Source organism: Podarcis muralis, chromosome Z (genome assembly GCF_964188315.1).
Source record: "Podarcis muralis chromosome Z, rPodMur119.hap1.1, whole genome shotgun sequence".
Classification (NCBI taxonomy): domain Eukaryota; kingdom Metazoa; phylum Chordata; class Lepidosauria; order Squamata; family Lacertidae; genus Podarcis; species Podarcis muralis.
The window spans coordinates 2846993-2874010 of NC_135673.1; the positions used below are offsets into that span (position 1 = coordinate 2846993).

The 27018-nt window shown below is 47.6% G+C and overlaps 1 protein-coding gene across 11 annotated transcripts in view; it reads right to left on the bottom strand.

Moving 5' to 3' along the window:
* Positions 1-27018, bottom strand: part of DAB2IP (DAB2 interacting protein) — a 314536-nt gene that overhangs the window by 175928 nt on the left and 111590 nt on the right. For 10 of the 11 annotated variants that reach the window (XM_077922165.1, XM_077922167.1, XM_077922163.1 and 7 more), the window contains exon 3: positions 14134-14252. The exons of the other annotated variant lie outside the window; for it this stretch is intronic. In XM_077922165.1, coding sequence (XP_077778291.1) covers positions 14134-14252 — 119 coding nt within the window. The remainder of the gene's footprint in view (positions 1-14133; positions 14253-27018) is intronic. 11 annotated transcript variants of the gene reach the window in all.

Consider the following 27018-nt stretch of genomic DNA (forward strand, 5'->3'; position numbering starts at 1 on the left):
GGTAATGGTAGATGACTGTTAGGGTCTCCCCCCAAATGCAGAATTCTATTAATATCTTCCTTAGCGAGCCGCGTTAACCCCTGTAATGCTTTCTATAGAGTAAGCATAGGGGACACTGGGGGATGTGGAACCAAGGGGGCAGTGGGCCAAAAGAGTTCGGGATCTACTGCTTTAAACAGAAATAAGAGCCAGTGGGTTCTTCCTTTTTTAAAGTATCGTTTCAGCGGGGAAAGCAGTCCGGATTTCCAAAAAGCGGCGCTTTTTTGCGTCTGAGCAAAGAAGAGAGAGAGGGGAAAAAAGAGAGAGAGATTGATTTGTGGCTGCGCAAAGGGGGGAGGAGCCCAGGAGTAAAAGTAGGAAGGACGAAGGGAGGGGAAAGGAAAGTTAATAGAAGGAAAGGCGGGTGGGAGAGAAAGAGAAAGAAAGAGGGAAGGAAGGGGGGAAGAGAAGTGGAAAGGAGGGAGACCGAGGCGGGGGAGAAGCGTCTGGAGAGTTGCTCCGAAGTTTGGGGGGCCGCGGGGGTGGGCGCACGTCCCAGGAGGCGGAGGCCAGCCCGGGCTGGGAGCCGCGCCGCGGCCCGGGGGCGGTAGGCGGACCGCGGCTCCTAGGATGTGGAAAGGGGACGGCGGCGCAGGGGGAGGAGACCCGCACGGCTAGGGCAGCGCGCAGGGGGAGGGGAGCGGGCCGGAGGCGGGCGAGGGGGGCCGCGATCCCGCGCGCCGCGAACATGGCCTCCTTCCCCGCGGGCCCCGCCGAGCCCCCCGGCCGGGGAGGGCGGCGCGCCCCCGCCGCCGGAGGAGAGCAGAGGCAAGAGGAGGAGGACGAAGGCGCTGCCGAGGAGGCGCGCCAACTTCTGCCAACTTCGGCGCCCGCCCCGTCGCTGCAGGCTCCTCCCGGCCGAGAGCCAGAGGACGGCGGCGGAGCAGGAGGAGGAGGATCGGGTTTGGCGACGGCTGCTGCATCCTCTCCAAGCGCGGGGCTGGCCTCCGCCGCGCCCGATCCTCCGCGCTCGCCCGCTTCTCGGCGGAGCAGGTCTCGTGCGGGTGCGAGGCGCTGCTGCAGGCGGGCGACCCCGGCCGGCTGGGCCGCTTCCTGGGCTCGCTGCCGCCCGACGCCGAGACGCCGTGCGACTCGCCCGCCTCCCTCCCACGGCACACCAGGCAACGTCTCGCGGCACAGTAGTGTGCCGCGGAACACCGGTTGGGAAACACTGGTCTAGCGTACAGATGGGTGGTTTGGGGGACAGGCAGGAATCAGTTGTGGGTGCCTTGGCAGTTAGAACAAGGCTGTAACTACAGCCTCTGAGACTGAGAAAAGCCTGGGAGGAAGGGGAGCAGGATTTCAAATCTGACTCAACAGATAGTCACCTTCTGGTGAAATGTAAGCATGCTAAAGTTAGGGGAAAGAATGGGAAATGTTTATTGTTCAAATTAAGAGAAATAATAATTGGCTAAGCATGAATATGGAAATGCAGAATAATTTTGTCTATATAAAGAACCAAGAAGAGGGAATGGAGGGAAGTCATGAGGTCTAAAGAACCCCAAAGATAAGGTTTTGAAAAAGGTATTTGTGAATTTGGGGGTTGGGGTAGGAAAAAAAGTACTATTGTGATTAAATGTGGAATTCAATTGTGAAAATCAATAAAAAATTACGGTATTTACAAAAAAAGAAGGGAGAGGAGGAAATTTAGGAATCAGCTCAAAAGAAATGGGGCTCAGTTAATAAGGCTTTTGTGTGGGATAATAGCATGATGCTTTGGGTTAGGGAGTTGAGTCTGGATGATGCCATGTCTCCCTTCCGATTCTTAGGATCCTGTACCTGGGGAGCGTTAGATTCAAAGAGAGGATCCTACTGCTGAACTAGCCAGAGAAGTTTCTTTGTAAGACGATGGCCTTGGCTGGCCACTGCAGTGTCCTCATCCGCATCCCAAAAGGATGGGCTCCATTGCAAGAGCTACAATGAAGGGATGAGGCCCTCTAGGCTGATGGGCAGGTCTTTCCTCTCCCTCCTCACCTGGCTGCTAGGTAAGACAACAAGAGCCAGGGTGGTGTGTGTGAGCCAAGCTGAAAATTGCAGGCTGGAAGCTGGAGACCCAGAGACACGCTTGCTCTGTGCGGGATCCAAAGCTGTGACTGATGGAGAAGCAAGACCCATTGGGGTATTGATGCTGTGAGCCCCTCCATCTCATGTTCAGGTTGTAAAAAGGTAAAGGTAAAGGGACCCCTGACCATTAGGTCCAGTCGTGGCCGACTCTGGGGTTGCGGCGCTCATCTTGCTTTATTGGCCAAGGGTGCCGGCGTACAGCTTCCGGGTCATGTGGCCAGCATGACTAAGCCGCTTCTGGCAAACCAGAGCAGCACATGGAAACGCCATTTACCTTCCCGCCGGAGCGGTACCTATTTATCTACTTGCACTTTGACATGCTTTCGAACTGCTAGGTTGGCAGGAGCAGGGACCAAGCAACGGGAGCTCACCCCGTCGTGGGGATTCGAACCGCTGACCTTCTGATCGGCAAGTCCTAGGCTCTGTGGTTTAACCCACAGTGCCAACCACATATCCTAAAGACACCACAATCTCCGATGACCTTCGTCCCAAGGAAACTGAACCTGGGGTAGCAGCCAGATTCCAAAAGAATTCTCACCGAGTCCCTAATTCTCACATTCCACTGTGAGCTGATCCAGTGCTGAGAAACTGTACCTTGTGCACTATGGCGCGAATCAGCTAGAGATGCTCTGGCGCTGAGCTACAGCCTCCCCATCTGCATATTCAGGTCAGTGCTGGAAACCGCAGCCAGCGAGGGCTGAAGATGCAAGCCTGTGTGTGAATCGACTGGCGCTCTGTGAGCTCCTGCCTCGCAGTATCTCTTTCAGTCGCTAGAAGAAGATGAGAAGCGCTGAGAGAGAAAGGGAACAGATTGCTCTAAGGCATCCAGCAGCTCCCCAGCCCAGCGTTCTCTGCTGCCGTTCCAGGCATTTGAAATGTCTCTTTGATAGGAGAGGGGAAAGGTCAGAGGCCTGAGGAATAAAAACCTGCTAGGAAAAGCATTCATTGCTATTAATTAATTCACCGCTGTATTCTTTCCAAGATCCATTTAACAACTGGCTGCATGCTCAGAGGACATTTGTCGCGCCTAGAATGATATCTGCGAGTAGAACTTGAGAAGGGGAGGAAGGGGGACGGCGGTGAGAACTGCACAGCTTCATAATAATTAAGGACCTCTTCCTTCCAAATTAAATCTCGGCAGCCCAGCAGCCCAGCAGCCTTGGCGAAAGAGGTCGATACAGTAAATTAAATCATCCGGGTATTATTTCTTTCTTTTAAAAGAGATTAGTTGCATTTGGACAAATGTGGAGGAGATGGTGGCCCCAGGGATAATGGGGGGAACAAACGAAGTTGCAGGGGCCAGGGGAAAGAAAGAAAGAAAGAAAGAAAGAAAGAAAGAAAGAAAGAAAGAAAGAAAGAAAGAAAGAGGATGGATGGCAAGTTTGGAAGCAAATCCCATTTTTGTGAAAGGAAGTTCAAGCATAAATTGCAAGCAAAGGGATGGCGAGATGTTTTTGTTACCGGTTGCTGGGGGAGGTCAGAGTTCTTGCTAAGGTGTGCCCAGTAGCAGAACACCAGTGGGTACCCTTGCCATGAGATGAATGGCTGTGAAAACACTGGTAGGTTGTGGCTGTGGCTGAGGAGCTGTGGCTCTCCAGATGTTGGTGGACTCCCACCAACCACACTGCCAGCATGACCAATGGTCACCCTGCTCTAAGAGTAAGCCCAGCTGATCCTGAACCCAAAGAAGCCGAAAGCTGTTACAGTGGTACCTCAGGTTAAGTACTGAATTCGTTCCGGAGGTCTGTTCTTAACCTGAAACTGTTCTTAACCTGACGTTAGCTAATGGGGCCTTCTGCTGCCACCACGCTGCCGCTGCTTGATTTCTGTTCTCACCCTGAAGCAAAGTTCTCAACCTGAAGCACTATTTCTGGGTTAGCGGAGTCTGTAACCTGAAGCGTATGTAACCTGAAGTGTCTGTAACCCGAGGTACCACTGTATTTGTGTGCCTAAATTGCAACGGAACCACGGCCCTCTGCTGAAAGCCACATGACCTGAACATTGCTTGCTTCTTTATTACCTCTGCTCACTCAGCTCACCAACACTCCCCCCCCCCCGCACCATGCACTCCCATATTAGCCCCCTGGAGCTTTCCCTTGCCACCCCATGGAACTACAAGCTCACTTCTCATCTTCCCAAGTCAATTTCTTTCTGTATATCCTGGACTGTGATGTGGTACTACAGGTCCCCCAGTGGTGGCTGTGTGACAACACCCTCACATTTTTCTACATATGGGAAGATGTACAGAGCACCATCCACATGCACAGTGGCGCTTTAAAGAGCAGAGGCCCCTTGCTCCACAGGGCTTACAATCTAACATTTGGTCCAGAGTGGCAAAAGAGAATGGAGGATGCGGAGGGAGGGAGGTAAATATAGAAAGGAAATGTTTTCATTTCTCTGAGAGGTGTTGAAGCTTGGTTTTGGCAAAGGATGTGGAGTTACGGGTAGTTACAAAGGTTTTCTGGGGGAGGGAGGGAGGGAGAGAGAGAGAGAGAGAGAGAGAGGAGTCATCTGACTCCAGCATCACAGGGGGGTTGGACTAGATGACCATTGGGTCCCTTCCAACACTGCGCTTCTATGATTCTGTGTGGACAGCTCTAGGCCTGGGGGTGGGGAGAAGAGGACCAAGTCCTTTGAGGAATCTGGAGAATCCCAGAGGGCAAAGGGTGGTGGAGATGGAGGAGCAAATGTATTTGGAATGGATGCATCAAGGCACGAGAGTGATAAGGAGCTTGTGCTTGAATTGGGCAAACATTTCTGAGAAGACAATTCTTTTTCTGAGGAATTTTGGAGGTTTCTCTGCCCTGCCCAGAGGGAGTGTAACCCTATTACAGTGGCACGTCTGGCTGTGAACTTAATTTGTTCTGGAGGTCCGTTCTTAACCTGAAACCGTTCTTAACCTGAGGTACCACTTTAGTTAATGGGGCCTCCTGCTGCTGCTGCACAATTTCTGTTCTCATCCTGAGGTAAAGTTCTTAACCCGAAGTACTACTTCCAGGTTAGTGGAGTCTGTAACCCGAGGTGTTTGTAACCCGAGGTACCACTGTATCTTGTTGACTAACCTACCTCACAGAGTTGCTGTGAGGGGGGAAAAATGGGACTTAGAATCTATTTTTAGTACCCTGTAGGAGAGGCGGGATATAAATGCAAGAATAAAAAAATAATAATACACCTGAAGTGAGAGACACAGGGTTTTTGTATGAAGCTCCTCTTTTACATCTCAGTTGCGTTGCTGATCTCTTGTGTGAGTTGCTCTCTTGCCTTTATTGCTTAATTGATTGCCATTGATCATCAGCTGTTCTCGCTTTTATTGACAAGGCTTACTGAATTTACGAAATGGGCTCCAAAAGCCTTGGCTAAAGACTAGCCGTGCAGGGGTCAGCAAACTTTTTCACCAGGGGGCCGGTCCACTGTCCCTCAGACCTTGTGAGGGGCTGGACTATATTTTGGAGAGGAAAAAATGAACGAATTCCTACACCCCACAAATAACCCAGAGATGCATTTTAAATAAAAGTACACATTCTACTCATGTAAAAACACGCTGGTTCCCAGACCGTCCACAGGGCGGATTGAGAAGGCGATTGGGTCAGACACGGCCCCTGGGCCTTAGGTTGCCTACCCATGGACTAGCGTAATGTCAGGGAACTGCCTTCAGTGCCGGAGGGAGAGAGCAAAAGCCAGAGGGATTCCAGAGAGCGTCCTGGGATCGGGAGGAGCAGCCCATCTTCTGGGGAAGAGAATCAGCGTAGCACCAGTGGAGAAGGGGGGCAGATGGGGGAAGCGGCGAGGCGGTCCCATGACTCCTTGCCTGGGACCAGCGGGGAGAGTAGAGGTCCTCCGTTGCCCACGCCCTCCTTGCGCAGAAGGCTTTCGCGCAGAGAGAGTAGGAGGAGACTAGGCGTCAAAGAGCTTCTTTGCTGGAAGAAGTTTAAGAAATGCCCACTCACGGATTCTGCCAGCGACTGAGTCAGCCACGGGTGAGTGGCGTCTGGACAGATAAAGTTTACTTTGGCAGCCCAGCCAGGTGTTTGCACCCAGCCAGGGAGATAGTTGCCTGCTTGCGCACGAGCAACCCCTTAGAAACCATTACACGTAAGAAAATATACAGTGGTACCTCGGGTTACATACGCTTCAGGTTACATACGCTTCAGGTTGCAGACTCCGCTAACCCAGAAATAGTACCTCGGGTTAAGAACTTTGCTTCAGGATGAGAACAGAAATTGCGTGGCCGCGCCGTGGTGGCAGCAGGAGGCCCCATTAGCTAAAGTGTTTCAGGTTAAGAACAGTTTCAGGTTAAGAACGGACCTCCAGAACAAATTAAGTACTTAACCTGAGGTACCACTGTATATCTGAAACAGGATCTGGATCTGGAAGGTTAGCGGAAGACCAGAGGCTGGTTGCCTTCATGGCGGCAACCAGTACAACCCACTGTAATTGAACAGGACCAATTATAAGGATGTTACACCACTTCACTACTTAATGCTCTGCTCATTGTTTATGGCTGACACTTAGTTTTATCATGCTAGGACCCAACAAGGCATAGCACTATGCACATAATCTGCGACTTTCTTTTCTCTCTGTGTGTGTACTTTTCATTTATTTATCTATAAGAGTCTACCTCTGATTACCAGCTACTAGGGACCTTACACAGTTTGGTATGTGAGTTTCCACGGACAACTTTGCTAGCAACTGAATGCTGATGGACCTTTGGCCCAAACCAACGAAACAGCTCTTACGTTCTTCTGCTCGTGTGCAGAGACTGGACTTGAACTTAGGATGCCAGGCTATGCATGCTCTCCCCTGAGATGCACACAAAACTCTCCATGCTGACTGTTTACTTAAGGATATAGGACATAGGAAGCCACATTAAAAAAAAAAAAAAGGTAAAGGACCCCTGGATGGTTAAGTCCAGTCCATCCATGGTCCACAGAGCTTAGTATTCTCTACAGAATACAGTGGTGGTGTACTAGTTAGAGCATCAAGCTAGGACCTGGGAGGTAAAGGGACCCCTGACAATTAGGTCCAGTTGTGACCGACTCTGGGGTTGCAGTGCTCATCTCGCTTTACTGGCCGAGGGAGCCAGCGTACAGCTTCCGGGTCAAGTGGCCAGCATGACTAAGCCGTTTTTGGCGAACCAGAGCAGCGCACGGAAACGCCGTTTACCTTCCCACCGGAGTGGTACCTATTTATCTACTTTCACTTTGACATGCTTTCAAACTGCTAGGTTGGCAGGAGCAGGGACCGAGCAACGGGAGCTCAGCCCGTCGCGGGGATTCGAACCACTGACCTTCTGATCGGGAAGTCCTAGGCTCTGTGGTTTAACCCACAGTGCCACCTCAGCCGCATGAAGTTTGCTTGGTGATCTTTAGGGCCAGTCACCGCTTCTCAGTCTATTTTACCTCAAAGGGTTGTTAAGAGGGTTAAATGAGGAGGGGGTATACTACCTTGTGCCCCTTGGAGAAAAAGTTGGGATATAAATGCATTAAATGAATTGAAGAAAATGTTCCATTTAACATTTGTTAAAAAACCCGAGGCATTTTTGCTGGGGACTGTAGGGAAAGACCTGCCAAAAAAGCTGAAAAACATCTTCAGGTATGCGACAATGGCCACGAGAGTCCTAATAGCACAAGGATGGAAGACTCAAGAAACCCCAACTAAAGAATAATGGCAAGAAAAATTGACGGACTAGGCAGAACTGGCAAAACTGACATACAAGCTACGGAACAAGGATAACTGTGACTTTAAAGATGAATGGGAACCCTTCACAAAGTATCTGAAGACGCAACAAAGTGAACTGGACTCCTTGGCAGGTTTTGAATAAACATTCACAAACTTTTTATTGATAATAACCAGCTAAATAGTCTGATCATCAATACAACTTTGTAACATGCAGAAAACAGCAGTCTCAGAGAAACCAAAGACTGGAACTGTGGGAAGTCGGGGGTGGGGGTGGGTGGGTTTTGTGTGGGAGGGTGGGGGGAGGGAGGAAAAATGGGGGGGGGACAAGGATGATATGTTTTTGGATAATATGTCTTGTTTTAATTTTGAATAAAAAAACTTTTTTTAAAAAAAGTTGGGATATAAATGCAATACAACAAGATAAGAGTTAACAACTGTAATTGAGTAGTAGCTAAAGATATAATGCAGCAGAAAAGGTGTGAGTAAAAACACTGCAGGGGTGGGGAATCAACTTATGAAACCGTGTAATCATTTGATCGTGAAAATGTTTGAAAAAATTAATTAAAAAATTATACAACAGAAAATAATAATAAGATGGTGAGTTATCAAGTTTTGATTTGCATTCAGAAAAGAGATTAATCTCGTCAGAAAAGATGCTGCAGCTCCTACAAAAAGGTCAGTTTAGCACAATCCGTTGGCCTTGGCTAATTAAGCCCTTCCCCCTTGCCCCTTCGCTATGGTAGTTGAGTCAGTTCCAAGCTTGGCCTTGAGATCCAATGTCTCTCCTCCACATGCATTTCACGGAAGAAATGTTCTCCCAATTAAGCCTGCACACTCCTGCCAAGGGGGCTTGATTTGCAGCCTGGTGCTGAAGTGGCCGAGAGCAGAGATGAACCATCTAGCGCGGCCTGATAAGAGCTCCACGCCAGCACTGGCCATCAATCAGTGTGCCAGGAAGCTTGTTAACAAACAGCCGCTCTCGTAACACCACCCTCTGCTCGCTCTTAACGAGCCATTTGACCGGGCAAAGGATTGACAGGGAGTGGCGGACGAGGAGGCGGCTCTCGGTTCCAGAAATCTGGCTCGCACAGCAAAAAAACCAGCCGACGCAAGCCCCTTCTCCTGGTGCAAATAGAGAGCTCATAAGAAGAGCTCTGTTGGATCAGGCCAAAGGGGGTCCATCTAGCCTAGCTTCCTGTTCTCACGGTGGTCACCCAGATGCCAGTGGGAAGTTGGCAAGAAGGCCCAAGCACAAGAGCAATCCTCTCCCTTCCTGTGACTTTTAGCAGCTGGGAAGCATTGCGGCCTCCCGCTGTAGAGGCAGAGCCAAGCCATGGTGACTGCCAGCCATCAGTAGCCCTCTCCTCCTCCATTAACTTGTCCAATCCTCTTTCAAAGCCATCCAGGTTGGTGGCCATCACTGCCTCCTGGGAAGTTTCGTAGTTTGACTCTGAGCTACATGAAGAAAACCCACAAAGAACACCCAGCTCCACCTTCTGCTCAAAGTTGGGACCAGCCTCACAGCCACCCACCCAGTCTCAACCCCCTTCCCTCATCAAGCTGTAATGTCCTCCAGAACAGACTCTGATGAGAGGGAGTTGTATCCCACCAACATCTGAAGGGCTCCATGTTAGTGAGGTTTGGTCTACAGCAGATGTGGGGAACCTTTAACACCCCCCTCCAGATGTTGCTGAACTACCACCCCCATCATCCCTGGCCATTGGCTGTGCTTGCTGGAACTGATGGGAGTTGCAGTCAACCAACATCGGGAGGGCCGCCTGGTCTAGACCATACCCTTCATGGGAGAAAAGAGGAATATTATCGAAACTCCCACAAACTACAGATTAAGCAGATGCATCCCCACCAGTTATTAGGCAGCACAACATGGCATATGCAATGTGTATGCCAGGCAATCCGTATCTGGTGTAGCCCCAGGAAAAATGAATTGATTCCTATTTTGCAGATTGGGAAACTGAGGCAGAGGTCACAAGTTGGCTGCCAATCCAGTTCTTCTTGGCCCACCTCCCACACACTATTCCCTTGGCTCAATATTACCTCTACTCCTCTGACTGGTCCCTGAATCTGTTAGGCTCTATGGCTGTCTACCTCCCACTGACTTGTAAGGCCAAATTGGGAAGGGGGGTGGGGACCTAATCATACGTCAATAGGTTTGAAAAACACTTCGGCAACTGCAAGGTATAAAAGAGTGAAACCCTGTCAGCGTATAAGTCATGTGCTCGGAGACCCGCACTGCTTGCTGATTTGCTACAGGACCAAGTTCACAGGGTTACTCTGACTATAAAAAGTCCTTTGCAGCTTGGGACCAATAGACCTGTGAGATTGCTTCACCCGCATGCCCACAGGATCATTTCAGTCTGCAGAAGTAGCACTGTTATGGCCCCCATAATGCTTGCTCCACATTTGTGAGAAATTGTTCTCTACACCTGCGCGGTGGATCTCCCTGGCTGTTGACACCAGGCAGGTTCCTTCACTGTGCTCTTCTCAGTGCCTGCTAAAAACATGTGTCTTTGTGCCAGCCTACCCAGATATACAGAATGCTGGCAGCTGTTTTTAGTTTATTGTCAGTTTTAATTGTTTTTTTCTGATTGTTTTAAACTGGCTTCATTGATACAATTTTTATCGCTTTATTCTTTTTTGCAAACTGCTTTGAGGTTCTTGTTTCACAGTCAAGTAGTATACAAATTTCACAACATGAAATCATAAATAAATAAACACAATGGCAGGCTATGCCTGGCATGGTGCTTTAGCATTTGTGTGCACCCACTGACATGAATGCGCACTATTGGAGCAATATGCAACCACTTCAGGTGTTGAATTCCTGGAGAAGGAAACTCAGGATGGAGGTGAACTCTGCAGGACAACAACTCACACTGACAAGGTACACAGGAACCTGCCAGGTGAGATCATTTCTCCCTCCAGCCTGGTATTGTCGATTCCAGCCTTCCCCACCCAGTTGCCCTTCAGGCTGGGCTACCATCACTGGTGCAGTCTGGTCCACTTGGGCAAATGGGGCCCTGCCTCAATCTACAATCAGCCATCCCCACCTGTTTGCCTTCTTGCCTATAACCAGTTCAGGGAGTGGCCCTGGCTGCCAGCTACCTCCTCCTTGGCCTCACTGTGTCCCTTGCATAACTCAGAAGGGAGGAGGATGATCAGACCAGCGACTCATACAGAGACGTATTGGAAGGGCTCACCTGTGGGCAGGTGTTTATGCTGCACCTCTGCTGGACTGAATGAGCCAATGACACCTCCCACAGAGACTTGCCCTGAGCTGAACCTTCTGCAGAGAGGGACCAAATGGCCTGTCTTTATTCTTTTCTCCCGGTACCATAGTTGCTAGAGGAAGGGTCTTTTTGATCAAACCATATGCACTGTGCAGCTGTTTCAGCCCCTTAAAACAATTTCTCTTCATTATACAGGGTTTTGATTCCCAACCCCAACCCCCTTTTCTTGGACCAGATGCAGAATTCGCCCTATGTGATATTCTTAGCTTCTTTTAAAATGAGCAAGCAAATCAACCAAGATTCTAGTCCTTAAGACTGAAAAGGCAAATTTCCAAGTGTTACATGAGGGCAATGCTTGGTAACATGTCCAAAGAATATAGTTGTGAAGCTGAGCAGCATGTTCAGGGGCTAAGAGACAGAGGTCCAGTGCCACACCCACTTCTCCACGCCTCCCCATTTATAATTTTGTGTAAATTATGCATCAATGAGAAATGAAATGCACACAATGTCTTCTTTGGGTTCTCAAAGTTGAAAAGCAGGTGATACATTTCCCCAAATATCTAAGCAAACCAACCAACCACCCAGTGTGCTTAATTTGCATATAAGGCATACAGGTTGCAAAACCCAGGTTTTCTCTGTGCACAGACATCACAAAACACCTTTTGTTTTGTTTGTTGCATTGTTCTCCAGCTTGCTCCTCAAGACGCACCCACAACACTATTAGTCTACACTGTGCTTCTGAATGCTCAGCAGACAAGAGCAAAAATTAGCTCACCCGAGATTCTGAAGGAGCTTACTCAATAATCAACAAGATGGTGGCTGCAGCCAGATTTCCAAAAGGTGAGCTGGGAAAGAGTGTGTGTGTGTGTGTGTGTGTGTGTGTGTGTTTGGGAGGTGGTGAGAATCAAGACACAGTCAATGCAAAAGGTGGATGTGTGTGCACTCAGGTGGGCTGCCTGTTCCCATGTAAAGACCAGTTCTATTGCAGACAGCTCTTCATGTTGCAAAAGATTTAAGCCAACCGTGGATAAGGGAAGCTGGGCGTGGTCAAAGCAGGCAGGCAGAAAAAAGGAGGGGGGGGGAGAAATCTGTGAAATCTATGAAGGAATATACACGACTGCCTTTGTGGGAACAACACGGCTGGCAACAGAGAAAGCTCACCCATGGTCAATGGGGTCTGCAGTCAGTGGAACAGGACTGAAGGCAGGTGTTTATGAGAAGTGATTGATTATGTAAAAGGAAGAGAAGTGTCAGGGGTGAACGCTACTGAAAACTGGGCTGGAAGTCCTGCTCCTGTCCCCAGATGCACGGGGGGGGGGGTGGCCCTCCACGCTCCAATTTTCACATTATTATTTAGAAATGAACAGAAACAAATGAAATTGACTTAAAATACCAGATGTGCTTTGACACTGGCCGGTTGCTCCCCCAAAAGGAGCAAAGTGGTTCTTTCCTGCCTCCCTCCGGTTCACATGGAGATCAAAGTTGTGCATTTCTGCATAGGCACCCCATAGTTACTATTTCAACAGCACCTTCCACTCCACCATCATCCATCACCTTAACGATCTGCCTGGCATGCTGCTGCTGATATCCCAAATAACACAGGCAAATATGACACGCACACCCAACTGCTGCATTGGATCTTTCCTCCCTGTCCCAGATGCCAACTCAGAAACCTTGTCTGTGCACTGACCATAACAACCCACCATATATTCAGCTTACAAGAGGTCATGTTCTCTTAGGCACAAACCAAGGTGCCCTTTCAGAGGTTCCTACACTAATGCCACACCTCAGGTGCCCCTAAAAAAGACACAGGTTGTGCTGCTGCTGTTTTTAAAAGCAGCAGCAGCACTTTGCAGGGCACCCAGATGAAATTTTGGAACAATGCTCAGAGTCAGACCATGTTTGCTTGAAAGCACCCTGGATAATTAAGCATCCCTGATAGGAAAACCCACAGATTAGCACCAGATTCTGTGGACAAGGTAGGACTAGGATATTGTGCTCCTCTTCCCAGAAATATTTTCACCAAATCTTTACAAGTAAGTCTTCTCCCCTCCCCTTTAAAATAAAAATGGAGAATAGGGTCACTCTGAACAACTCTTTGGACCTCACCCCCCCCCAAGTTGAAAAACAAAGTCACTCAAGGTATTGGGGTGGTTGTGGCAGGTACACATATGCCCACAATCCAAAAAAACAATCTGATACGCTCCCAAACAAGGTGATACGAGACCTGTCACAACTTGCCCAATATTTCATCACGTGCCTCACCTGGTGCATGCAAAACGCATCCCTTTGGATCTAACCACAACACACCCTTCTAGACACAGTGGTACCTTGGTTTAAGAACAGTCCTGTTTACGAACTATTCGGTTTACGAACTCTGCAAAACCGGAAGTAGTGTTCCGGTTAGCGAACTTTTCCTCGGTCTAAGAACGGAATCCAAATGGTGGAAGAGCACCAGCGGCGGGAGGCCTCATTAGGGAAAGTGCGCCTCAGTTTAAGAACAGATTCGGTTTAAGAACGGACTTCTGGAACGGATTAAGTTCATAAACTGAGGTATCACTGAACAAAAATCCACATTGCCCTTCTGTTCTGGTACATCAAGTGGGGGGGAGTCCCAATGACCCTTGGCACCACGTACCAAAACCCCAACCCACCACACAGTAGATGTCTGTGGAAGATGTGCGCCTCATTGCTAATCAAAGACATCCATCTGTAGGAAAGGGCGATTCTTAATGCACCGTAATCTCCCGCACTCTTGCATTTCCAGTGCCAGTTCAACAAGCTGGTCGGAAACCGAGTGTTTCATTTTGCCTCTCCCCGACCGCGCCATAGGCAGGTTCCCCATCACACTGGACGTATTTCTGCAACACGCGTATACGCAAAAAGCATAAAACAAAATACTCGCAGCCGCCACCGCGAAGGAAGCGGGAGGTAAGAACGAATCTAAACCATCATTTGGTGTAATTAAATGAGCCGCCACCAGCTACTCAGCCCGGCCCTTCGCTCTGGCTTGGCCTGAGGTGAGCGCACGACCCAGGCAGCAGCGAGAGGAAACCAATGCCCTCGTTTGGGCGTCCACAGATGCACGCGCCGCCGGGCCCCTCACCTTTCATTGTCCACGTTCTTGAAGCCAGGTAGAATGTGCCGGAAGCTGCTGTTCCTGTCGAGCTTGGGTTGGCTCTTTGTCCTTTTGATGGAGCCTTTAAGGCGCCGGCTCAGGAACCCCTGCGGGGAGACAGAGGGAGGCGGAAATTACCGGGACGGGCAGGGGACAGATGCGCATCCGTTCGGGCGAGTTCTGAGCCCCGGCTCTCCCGCGGCAGCAGTGGGCACCGTGAGGGCGGGGGGTGGGTGGGGGGGGAGGAATGCTGGCTTCTGCCTCTCTGCCGCGGCACAAATATTCCATCCAGCCCCTGCTCAGAGAAGCCGGCGCTGCTACGTTGGCGCGAGACTCCCCTAAGCCTCGGTTGCCTTAGCAACCACCCGCTCTCACACACCCCTTTTTCAAAAAATGCCACCGAGATACAAGACAAGCATATTGCAACTCCTGGCACATCGAAGAAACGCTCTCGTGTGGGAGGTAGTGTGGGTGTTGTGGGGGGGGGGGTAGAAGGGAGTTTGATCTGTCACTATGACCGAGAGACCCCGTGCCCACCGCGGGGGGGGGGCGGGGGCGGGGGGAGGCAAAGGTGAGAGACCTTGTGGCAATGGAAAGGTGGGCAAGTTGACCAACATTCAGCTGGGAATGTGAGTTGGGATCAAACACACACACAAAAGCATATGAGATCACCTTTGAAATGAAAACCTTGCGGGAAAGGTAGCTGCAGAATTGGATGCGGCTTTAGAGATGATAGCTAGATATAGATATGAGATTAACCCTTCGAATGCAAACCTTGGGGAAGGTAAAGGTACCCCTGCCCGTACGGGCCAGTCATGTCCAACTCTAGGGTTGTGCGCCCATCTCACTTAAGAGGCCGAGGGCCAGCACTGTCCGGAGACACTTCTGGGTCATGTGGCCAACGTGACGAAGCTGCTCTGGTGAGCCAGCACCAGCGCAGCACACGGAAACGCCGTTTACCTTCCCGCTGGAAAGCGGTCCCTATTTATCTACTTGCACCCGGGGGTGCTTTCAAACTGCTAGGTGGGCAGGAGATAGGACCGAAAGACGGGAGCTCACCCCGCCGCGAGGATTCGAACCGCCGACCATACGATCGGCAAGTCCTAGGCACTGAGGTTTTACCCACAGCGCCACCCGCGTCCCTAACCTTGGGGAAGAGGTACCTACAAAACTGAATGGGGCTCCTGACTTAAGCCAACTCCATGGGGTCCCACCCACTGATAGTCCAAAAAGGGATGGAAAAGCAAAAAGCCATTTTCAGACAGAGGCACATATTCCATTGCTCTGTTTCCACTAACAACAGGCTGAGCTCTGTGGTTCTAGAGCGCCACCTAGAGAGGCAATACCAGTCCACCTGAACCCTGAGTGTTCCATCAGCTGACACTCCCCAAAGGGCCAATCACAGCCCACCAGACCCCATTAAAGACCCAAGTTCAGTACGAGCAACTCATCTCTAGTGTGAAGACACCAGTTAAGCTCCTGCTCCCTTAGGTCTAGCACACCTGATGATTTCAGCTATGCATTTCCCTCTAGCCCCTTGCATCCTTGTTTGGTGGTCTGAGATTTGGGCCTCCTTGGGACCACATACCTTAAAAGGTAAAGGTACCCCTGACCTTTAGGTCCAGTCGTGACCGACTCTGGGGTTGCAGTGCTCATCTCGCTTTACTGGCCAAGGGAGCAGGCGTACAGCTTCCGGGTCATGTGCCCAGCATGACTAAGCCGCTTCTGGCGAACCAGAGCAGTGCACAGAAACGCCGTTTACCTTCCCGCTGGAGCGGTACCTATTTATCTACTTGCACTTTGACATGCTTTCGAACTGCTAGGTGGGCAGGAGTTGGGACCGAGCAACGGGTGTTCACACCGTCGCAGGGATTCGAACCGCAGACCTTCTGATCGGCAAGTCCTAGGCTCTGTGGTTTAACCCACAGCGCCACATACCTTACTATATAATAAAATTGTAAAGTCTTTTAGTCACCATGTTAGTTTATTTATTTTCCTAAAAGCATTCCTAAACCACTTAATATTTTAAATCTCCAAGCAGCGTGCAGGATACGAACATAAAAACTGTAGCTAGGAATGGAGCCCCTGTTTCCATAGGCAATCTACCTCAGAGGGCAAGGCATCTTCAACATAAAACCAGGGAGACTTATTGCCTCTGTGCTTAGCTTGTGGGCTTCCCAGAAGCACCTGAGTAGCCAGGTATGAGACCAGGATGCTAGAGAGGAAAATCTTTGGATCTCCTCAATGCTCCAAGCTCTTGTCGCACAGTTCTTTTCATGCAAAATTCATATCTTGGTGCAAAGTCCATATACGGATTTGAAGCAACATTAAGGGCAGAAGGCTGGACTTGAGAGAACAGGATGGGTCTTGAAGAGGCAACTGGAAGGATATCAGACTCTATCTCATTATCCAGCTTTAGCCAAAGAAGAGAACTGCAATTAACAGACTGTAGCCAGAGTATGTCAGGGTAATCCCTGATCTCCATAATTGAGACTTCACCAAGACAGTAACTTCGACATGTTTTGTGTAGTAGCAAATTTAAAAGTGCATAGTCCCTTCATGACAATCACAGCCACCCCCACTTCTCAGATTATACAACCTCATTAGTTTATATAATAATTTTATAATTATGCAATAATTAGGAATGCATTGTGACAATCAATGCATACCTCCATGCATTGCCTTTCAGCTGGATCCAGTATTTTCTCTGCACATCAATGGGCAAATGATTTGGAGAGCCCAATGACTTCTTCTGGAGTGACTTTGTTCCATTTTATGTAACCTCAGAACTTGCACCCCGTTCTCTTGCCTTGTGTTTTCCGTGTTCCAAGATGCTTAGCTTTGGAGCACACAGGATGCTCAGTGTTCTTCCCATGCGTTTTCTCTGGGGAGACCCTGGGAGCTCATCCTCAGTGGCCGACTCACCTCTTTTCACTCTGATTGGCTCCAGTTGACACATAGCATGAGAAGACTTCAGCAGCTCGAAAGCTGCTTTTCCATGCTGATTGGGTGGCCTGAGGATGCTGGTGGCAGGGACCCCTCCAAAGGCTCTGCCACAGAAATAGCAGCAGGTCTTTGACCTCCTACAGCCCCTGATTGCTACACCTCTGGACTACAACTCCCATCAGTCACAGGGGCTGATGGGAGGTGTAATCACAAACATCTGGCCTGCATCACACTTTGCCTACATGGCACACTGCGTAATCCTCAATGCGCACCATGCTTGGACCTCCCATACATCTTTGGGGTCACTGTCACAGTGTGCTCATCCACGGCCGGACACCCCTGGCAACACAATGATAACAGTGGTGTGCCTTCAATGAAAACTGCAGGCCTTAAAATATGCAGATTGCTATCTTCATAGCTATAGCTATGCCCCCATGGTCAGATGCAGCAATGCTCCTGAATGCCAGTTGCTGGAAGCAGCCCCAGGAGCGTTCCGTGCTCTTGAACTCAAGTCCCGCTTACAGGTTTCCCACTAAGGCATCTGGCTGGCAACTGTGAGAACAGGATGCTGGACTAGGTGGGATTCCTTTGGCCCAATCCAACAGGCTCTTCTTGTGTTCTTTTCCCAGGCACTTAGTTCCTGGTGCTGGCCTGTGTGCTCTGCGCAATGGCAGATATTGTGGGCAGATTATTGGAAAGTGGCGCACGAGAAACTCAAGGTCTTCAGCGACACTTTTTCCTTTTTGAAAGACAGGAGAACATACCAGCTGACTCTATTCCTTTATCTGTCTGCCTTCTCCATTCAGGTAACTGTACCTTCCTTATCACCATGGCTACAGAGAACCTGAGGAAATCATATACCGGCATTGTTCAGTGTGAGGGGAAGTGTCTGTGTTTGCGTGTGTGTGCTTGCGTGCTGTCCAGGGAGAAATCCACACAGGCATCTTTGATCCTCACCTGACCACCTTTATCCAACCAACTGGAAATTTCTGGCAGCCCCCTCCCCATTCCTTTAATGCAAGTCAGGCTGGAATTCAACAGGCAAAGCCCTTTCTTTTCTGACTCTCATCCGCCCCTCCTGGTTCCACATAACAATCAAAATAGATAGCATCATGGGGAAAAAGGGGGGAAGCTGTGACCTTCCAGATGTTGTGGGATACAAATCCCATGAGCCCCAGCCAGCAATGCCAATGACCAGGGATGATGAGAGTTGTAGTCCGGCAACATTTGGCAGGGCACAGGTTCCCCATCCCTCTGTGGGTTAAATGGACTGGCAACTGGATCCAGCAGGAATCTTCACGTGGCTCCCCTCTACCCATGGTACAAGGCATACAGTGGTACCTTTGGTTAAAAACTTAATTCGTTCTGGAGGTCTGTTCTTAACCTGAAACTGTTCTTAACCTGAAGCACCACTTTAGCTAATGGGGCCTCCTGCTGCCGTTGCACGGTTTCTCTTCTCATCCTGAAGCAAAGTTCTTAACCCGAGGTCCTATTTCTGGGTTAGCGGAGTCTGTAACCTTTAGAATATGTAACCTGAAGCGTATGTAACCTGAGGTACCACTGTATTGGCATATTGTTGTGCACACCTCAATCTCCAAGTGGTCAATGGAGACTGTACTGTTTTCGGAAGACATGGCTTTATTTACACATCTATACAACCTAAGCATAGGATGGAGGGACTCATAGCATTTATTCCCTGACAGATCTTGCTTGCCTATTATGGTTCCTGGGAAGCCCCAAGTTTTGGGTCCAGCACAAAACAGACAGGTCTCGGTGTATCCTGCTTCCAACAGCAGCCCAACTATCTCACACCGCTCTCTTAGGCACAGCTCACCTGGTCTATTGCTCCATGGTATTCAGAAGCATTACTGCCTCTGATCATTGAGGCAGAGTATAGCCACCATGACGACGACGCAGAAGAAGAAGAAGAAGAAGAAGAAGAAGAAGAAGAAGAAGAAGAAGAATTTATTTATACCCCGCCCTCCCCAGCCAAGACCGGGCTCAGGGAGGCTAACACCAGGTAAAAACAATTGATTAAAATACAACTTAAAAACAGGATTAATATACAACATTAAAATGCAGCCTCATTTCAGTAGAAACTCAAATCAACAACTTTTTGGGGATGAAAACATCAAATCTTCACCAAGGCCGACTATCCAGACTGGTCCTACATGGGCCAGAAAAAAGCCAGGGAAGTCCCCAAATAGGAGTTCCATCACAGAAGGAGAAAGGAAAAAGGAAAGAGGGGGAGGGGATCAAGTTGATCCCAAGCCAAAGGCCAGGCAGAACACTGATGGCCTTATCCTCCTCTGTGAATCTGTCCAATCCCCTTTTAAAGCTATCCAAGCTTTGGCCATTGCTGCTTCCTGTGGGACAGAGTTCCATCGTTAATGCTAGGAGCCCCTGCAGCCTGTGCTCAGGTTGTATAGATGCAAAAATAAAACCATGTAGTAGACAAAAGACACTGCAGTCTCCGCCGATGCTTATTCCAAGGAAACCAAAGCTTGGTTGAGCATCTGGAACCACTAAAGTCTCTCACCAGTCAAAGACTGGGTGTGTGCAACAATATTTTAAGCATGCATAAAGTACGTGGTTGGGATTCTTCCCTCCCCCTACAAACCAACAAACCAACAAATAAACAAACATACAAAAACAAAAACAAAAACAAACAAACCTGTCACAAGATTTCAGACAATTCATGCACTTCTAGGGCATTACAAAGTTTGGAGCCTTTTCCAAATCAATCTAATAATGTTCATGTTTAAGCATCTTCAGCTTGCCTTGTATAAAATGTGGGAGATTTATTTTCCGATGGAGAGCACTAGATCCCAATCAGAAACACGCTTTTGAAACCCCAGACACAGGCACGAGAGTGGGAAGACGAGTGTCTTTGAGATTAAAGGAGATAATAATCGCCAACTGACAGAAATTTATTCACCCTCCTATAAATCTAAACTTCGACATCACTTTCTTCAAGCATAATCATCCTGGCTTGAGTACTTGCTATCAGCTGCAAATCATAACGCGTGCCCTGTTTTTTCCCTTCCTCTCGCCTGCCTTTTATAGGGCAGAGGCAGCTCTGAGAGGGGATGAAAGGAAATGATTTACAGCAGACCTTGACGATGCCCCCTGTGATTCAAGGGGACCCCTTTGAGCCCACAAGCAGGGCAAGAAAGTAAAAGCCCCCTCTTGTTGCTGCTCCAGGTGTTCAGAGGTAGACTGCCCCTGAAAAGAGAGGCTCCTTGTTGTTGGAGCAGACCATCTTGACCAGGGCCAAGTTCAAGGTGCTACAATTTTTATTTTTCCCAATTCATCAATAACTGTATTTTTGCCGTAATAAGAGCGCGGAGAGTCCATTCATATTGTCCCTTTGTTAGATTCCATGTGCTGAGTATATAATTCAAAGGGATATTTTTCTCTGCAAATTTAAGATTATTCCATACAGTCATGTTGATTGTCTCTATTACTTTCTGCCAAAATTTAATCAATATAGGACATTGTACAAACATCTGTTTTAGAGAAGCATTATCTCTGTTCCATCTCCAGTAGTTAGATGTCTTAGCTAGTCCTTTCATAAACAAGTGTAATGGGTCCAATTAGTTCTAAATATTATTTTTCATTGAAGGAGTCCTATTCTGAGGTCCAGAGACACCAATATTATAGAACTTACCCAATCTTCAACAATTTAACAATATTTGGAATTCATTTTTATAAATACCGTTTTAGGTTAATGTCTGGTTAACTGCAATAACAATTTTCGTTGTTGTTGTAATGCATACAATTTTTTGTTGCAGTTCTGTTTTGTTTTCTACATGGGTACTATTTCTTTTCTTCTTCTTGTGTCATCTTATTCTGTGCGCTTGTAATCATGTACAGTCATACCTCGGGTTACAGACGCTTCAGGTTGCGTTTTTTTGGGTTGCGGACTGCCGAAACCCGGAAGTACCGGAACGGATTACTTCCTGGTTTCGGCGGTCGCACATGCACAGAAGCGCTAAGTTGTGCTTTGCGCATGCGCAGAAGTGCCGAATCACAAGGGCACCCCTGAGAGGCTGGCGCCCTGGCGCAACGAACCACTAAGACCAATGGAAAAGATGGCTCTGGCTACCATCTCTCTTTAGCTGGTGGTGCTGGGAGGATTTAATCTGCTACCTTCTGCAGGCAAAGCATATATTCCATCCCTGTGCCATATCCCCTTCTTGCTAATACTGCTGAATCCAAACGAATTAATATTAGTAGCCAATCCCAATACGATAAGATGCCAAAGTGGACTCTGTTCCCGCACCTGTTGCCTCTTTTTCTGAATTTTGGGGAAGTGTGCTTAGAGTTGGACGTGCAAGACTGTACATCCTTACTGTGTACCCTTCTGCTGATGGGGAGAAGGATAAGTGATAAACACCAGACTCCAGCATAAGTGCAACCATTATAACCAGAAAAGTCAAAGTGCCTATAATGACATTGGCTAGCATTCACTTCTCCCCGTTTTCTTCTCTCGTGCTAGACATTATACCATGAGCTTCTTGGGACAGGAGCTTGTCCCTTCTGATACGTGCTAGATAGCACTAAGAGCAAGGAAGGCTCTGAATAAATCATAGAATTCCAGAGCTGGAAGGGATGCCTAGGCTAGGGCATCTAGTCTAACCCCCTGCAATGCAAGAATCGCAACTAAATAATCCTTGGCCAATGGCTATCCAACCTCTGCTTTAAAACCTCAAGTAGAGGAGAGTCTGCCAACTGTTGAGGCAATCTGTTCCACTTAATAATAATAATAATAATAATAATAATAATAATAATAATAATTTTGTGCCCTGCCCATCTGGCTGGGCTTCCCCAGCCACTCTGGGTGGCTTCCAACAAAGATTAAAAATACATTAAAATGTCACACATTAAAAGCTTCCCTAAACAGGGCTGCCTTCAGATGTCTTCTGAATGTCAGGTAGTTCTTCTTCTCTTTGACATCTGGTGGGAGGGTGTTCCACAGGACGGGCACCACTGCCGAGAAGGCCCTCTGCCTGGTTCCCTGTAACTTGGCTTACAAGTTAGGAAAACTTCTCTATTCACTTTCTCCATTACCGTGCATAACAACAACAACAACAACAACAATTTATTTATACCCTGCCCATCTGGCTGAGTCTTCCTAGCCACTCTGGGAGGCTCCCAATCAAATGTTAAAAACAGTACAGCATTAAATATTAAAAACTTCCCTAAACAGGCTGCCTTCAGATGTCTTTTAAAGATAGGGTAACTGCTTATTTCCTTCATATCTGAAGGGAGAGCGTTCCACAGGGCAGGCGCCACTACCGAGAAGGCCCTCTGCCTGGTTCCCTGTAACCTCACTTCTCGCAGTGAGGGAACCGCCAGAAGGCCCTTGGCGCTGGACCTCAGTGTCTGGGCAGAACGATGGGGGTGGAGATACTCCTTCAGGTATACAGGATCGAGGCCGTTTAGGGCTTTAAAGGTCAGCACCAACACTTTGAATTGTGCTCGGAAACGTACTGGGAGCCAACATAGGTCTTTCAAGACCTGTGTTATGTGGTCTTGGCAGCTGCATAGCTCTTACCCTCAGAAAGATATTCCTAATGTTTAGTTGGAGTCTTTCTTCTTGTCATTTGAATCCATTGGTTCAGGTTCTATCCTCCAGAGCAGCAGAAAACAAACTTGCTCCATCTTCCATGTGATACCCCTTCAGAAATTTGAAGATGGCTATCTTATCACCTCTCAGTCTCCTCTTTTCTAAGCTAAACATATCCAACTCTCTCAACTGTTACTCCTAAGGCATAGTTTCCAGACCCCAGATCATCTTGGTCGCCCTCCTCTGCACACCTTCCAGCTTGTCAACATCCTCCTTAAACTGTGGCCCCCAGAACTGGGCATGAGACTCCAGGTGGGGTACGACCAAGGCAGAATAGAGCGGTACTATGACTTCCCTTGAGCTGGACATTCTACTTCTGTTGATGCAGCCTAGAATTAGCTTTTATTTTTCCTGCAGCATCACACTGTTGAGCTTGTGGTCAGAGCTTGAGGTCAGAGCTTGTGGTCTACTTAAGACCCCTAGATCCTTTTCACATGCATTGCTGGCAAGCTAGCTGTCCCCAATCTTATATTTGTGTATCTGTTTATTCCTAAATAACAGTAAACTTTACTGCATTTCATGCTTTTCCAAAGCTTGAAAGGATAGGAAGTTTATTGAAAAAATTCGCTATATATATGGTTTCATATATGTATTTAAATATCATGCTTATCTATCATAATTTCCAGGATAGACTGACATTAAGCAAAACCCCAGTCTCTCCAAGCAATGCAAAATGCCTTTGCTGCATCTATATCCAACCATTCTGATGACTGTTAATAATGGGGCACTTTGGGTTTTTCTTTTTTTAATATGATAAGGAAGCATAGAGAGACCCCTGCCCTTCCTACAATTGCATAAGTATTGAACAATCTCCTCCCGAAGAAGCTGGAGAAGATGGCAACAAGATCCGCATATTGTTTTCAATAATTTAATTGCCAAGCCCCCAAGACAGTACGTATGTTCAAAACACATCCTGAATATGTGGAGATCTGCTTGGCAATCCATCAATCTTCTGCTCACCCCGATGGCTTCCCTCCCTCCTTCCCTCCCTCCCTCCACATCTTTCCCTTAGCATCTAAACATTTGTATTTTTGTATCTGTGAGTGAACAGCATAGATTTTGTGGCAATTAGTATTAGTAATGTCAGTTCTAGGGACGCGGGTGGCGCTGTGAGTTAAACCACAAAGCCTAGGACTTGCTGATCAGAAGGTCAGCGGTTCGAATCCCTGTGATGGAGTGAGCTCCCGTTGCTCGGTCCCAGCCCCTGCCAACCTAGCAGTTCAAAAGCACGTCAAAGTGCAAGTAGATAAATAGGTACCCCTCCGGCGGGAAGGTAAACAGCGTTTCTGTGCGCTGCTCTGGTTTGTCAGAAGCGGCTTAGTCATGCTGGCCACATCACCCAGAAGCTGTACGCCTGCTCCCTCGGCCAGTAAAGCGAGATGAGCACCACAACCCCAGAGTCGGCCACAACTGGACCTAATAGTCAGGGGTCCCTTTACCTTTTAATGTCAGTTCTATCCCACACAACTGTTTTGTACCTACTTGTTTAGCACTGGAATTAATGCACTATTTTAATTTGTCCCTCCAACTCTTAACAAACAAGAAATGATTCTAAAAACACCACTCTGGCCATTGGAAGCTATAGTGGTAAAGAAAAAGAATATGATAGAAGGGTGGACAACTTGTAGAAATTTATTAAAACAAGAGGGAGGAGAGTATAAATTAAAAGAATTTAAGGAATTATCAGGAAAATTAACATACAATATCATCATTTGAACAAAGTATTTAAGAAAGATATGAGGGTTTGGGGAACAAATATCACAATTGGAAAGAGACCTGTTGGAATGCAATGTAAAAGTGTATAAAATATAATTGGAATGGGAGACAAAGGATGAGCAAGCAAAATTCTCAATAATACATTGGGTAATAGATATCGGTCATAATATGGATATGGAAGCATGGGAACGATTGTGGAATATGGATATAAAATTTACAGCATGTTATGGTCTAAGAGAAAATTATATGAAAATGATATGTCGATGGGACCTAACAATGAGTAAATTGGCAAAAATGTATAAATCCAAATCAAATAAGTGTTGGAAATGTAAAGAGAAAGAAGGTTTTTTTATCATATGTGATGGTCTTGTATAGGGTTACCAGATGTCCCCAGTTTCCAGGGACAGTCCCTGGATTTGCAAATCTGTCCCCGGACAAATTCTGTCCCCGGATTTGCAAATCTGTTCCCGGGAAACGTGGCAGCGGCAGCCTCAGCAGCCCGGAGCCAGCCTGGTAGCGTGGTTGGTTCTGGCTGGCTTCAGGAGCTGCTCACTGCCGTGGCGTCCGCCATTTTTCCTGCACCATGGCAGCGAGCAGTGAGCAGTTCCTGAAGCCAGCCAGAGCCAACTGCGCTACCAGGCTGGCCCCTCCTGGGCAATGGCCGTCTGCCCTCTTGAGCCTCCCCTGATCTGCCAAAACAAAGGGGGAAGGGGGCAGGAGATCGAGGAAGGCTTGGGAGTCATGGGTGGGTGGTGCACAGTTGCCCAGTTTTTTTAAAAAAACTCATTTATGTTTCGCAGGGTGCGAAAGAAGGGCTTTGCACCTTTATACAATATGCATGTGTGCTTGGGCCCAGGGTCTTTTGCCTCACCATCCCCACGACTGACTCCCTGTTGCTCCTCAGCTTCAAAAAAAACAAAACAAAAAAAGAAAAGTGTCCCCGGATTCATTGAAAAAAATCTGGCAACCATAGTCTTGTAGTAAGGTTAAATCTTACTGGGAAATGATATACATAGTGAATTGAAATGATGTTTAAAATAACGTTTGTAAAACAAACCCCAGAATTATAGGGACAGAACTACTCAAACTGTATAGAAATTTATTCATATATGTGACTACAGTGGCAAGAATGCTACTTGCCCCAAAATGGAAAGAAGCAGAAGTCACAGCAAAAGAAGAATGGATACAAAAACTTATGGAATATGCAGAAATGACAAAACTTACCAGAAAAATAAGAAATCAATATAACAAACTTTTTTTATAAAAGAATGGAAATGGTTTATTGAATATCTACAAATAAACTGTAAACAGATAAGAACATTGGCAGGATTATTGTAATAACCTGCAGTTTTGTAAGAGTATATATTTAAAGCTGATGAATAAACGAGCAAACTGAGTTAATTGGGATATGCAGAAAATATTAAAAATTAATTTAAGGAACCGCAGAAAGAGAGGAAAGGAAGTCAAGTTTTGAAATGCTAAAATGATTATGAAATTATTGAAATGTATAAAATTGAAAATCATAAATGAAATAATTTAAAAAAAAAGATTCATAACCAGGGTGTTAATCTCATTTGCTTTCCATAACTATTTCCACTTCTTTAACTAATATGAACACTTAGCACTGATATAGCACTTCCCAAATTCATATAGTATTCTAACAACTCTTAACACCAAACTTGCAAGGTAGGGTCAATAGTATCATCTTCCCCCCCCCTCCATGTGTGGTGTCCTGTAGTGGTTAGATTAGAGTGTCAGACTAGGACCACGAAAACCAGGGTTCACATCCCCCACTCATCCATGAAGTTCACAAGGTGACCTTTGACCTTTGGGTCACTGCCTCTCAGCCTAATCTACTACACAGGTTTGGTGTTGGGATTAAATCAGGAGGGGAGAGTCATATATACACTGCTTTGAACTCCTTGGAGAGAAGGTGGAATATACATGCAATAAATAATAAATAAAAACCTTATAGCGTAGGGACTGGCAGGAGTTCATGGCAGGGATGGGGAACTTGTGGCTCTTTGGATATGGCTAGACAAATAACCACTGGCATGACCACTAGCCATGCTGGCTGCAGGTGATGGGAGCTGGGACACCTGTGGAACTACAGTTCCTCCACCCTTATTCTTTGCAGAGGTAAGATTCTAAGTGTGTGTGTCTGTGTTCTGGTTCACCACTCAGGGCTAGTTTCCCAAAATACCAGCAGGAGTGATAGAACTGCTTCTGGACAGCACTGCATCAGAACAGGGGGAGTTCATTTGTTGAACCAAATGGGAACCATTTAGCTCGGTTTGCATTTGTTCCAGAAAACAGCAGAGAGAGGAATGTATGTGTTAAGTTGTGGGTGAACATATCAGACGACACAGAGATTCTGTAAATAACAGCTCTTGGTTATTCACAGGTCCAGAACAGGGGTTCAGGAGCAGAGGGACAGGAAAGGGAGGAATTAGAGACCGAGGGAGAGGAATCCGAGGGAGAAGTCAGCGATGATAGCCGTCTGATGTCTCTAAGTCTCTCCAGCGAATCAGAGGATTCACAGAAAGGGGCTCCCGTGGTCAGAGCTAGGGGGTTGCCAG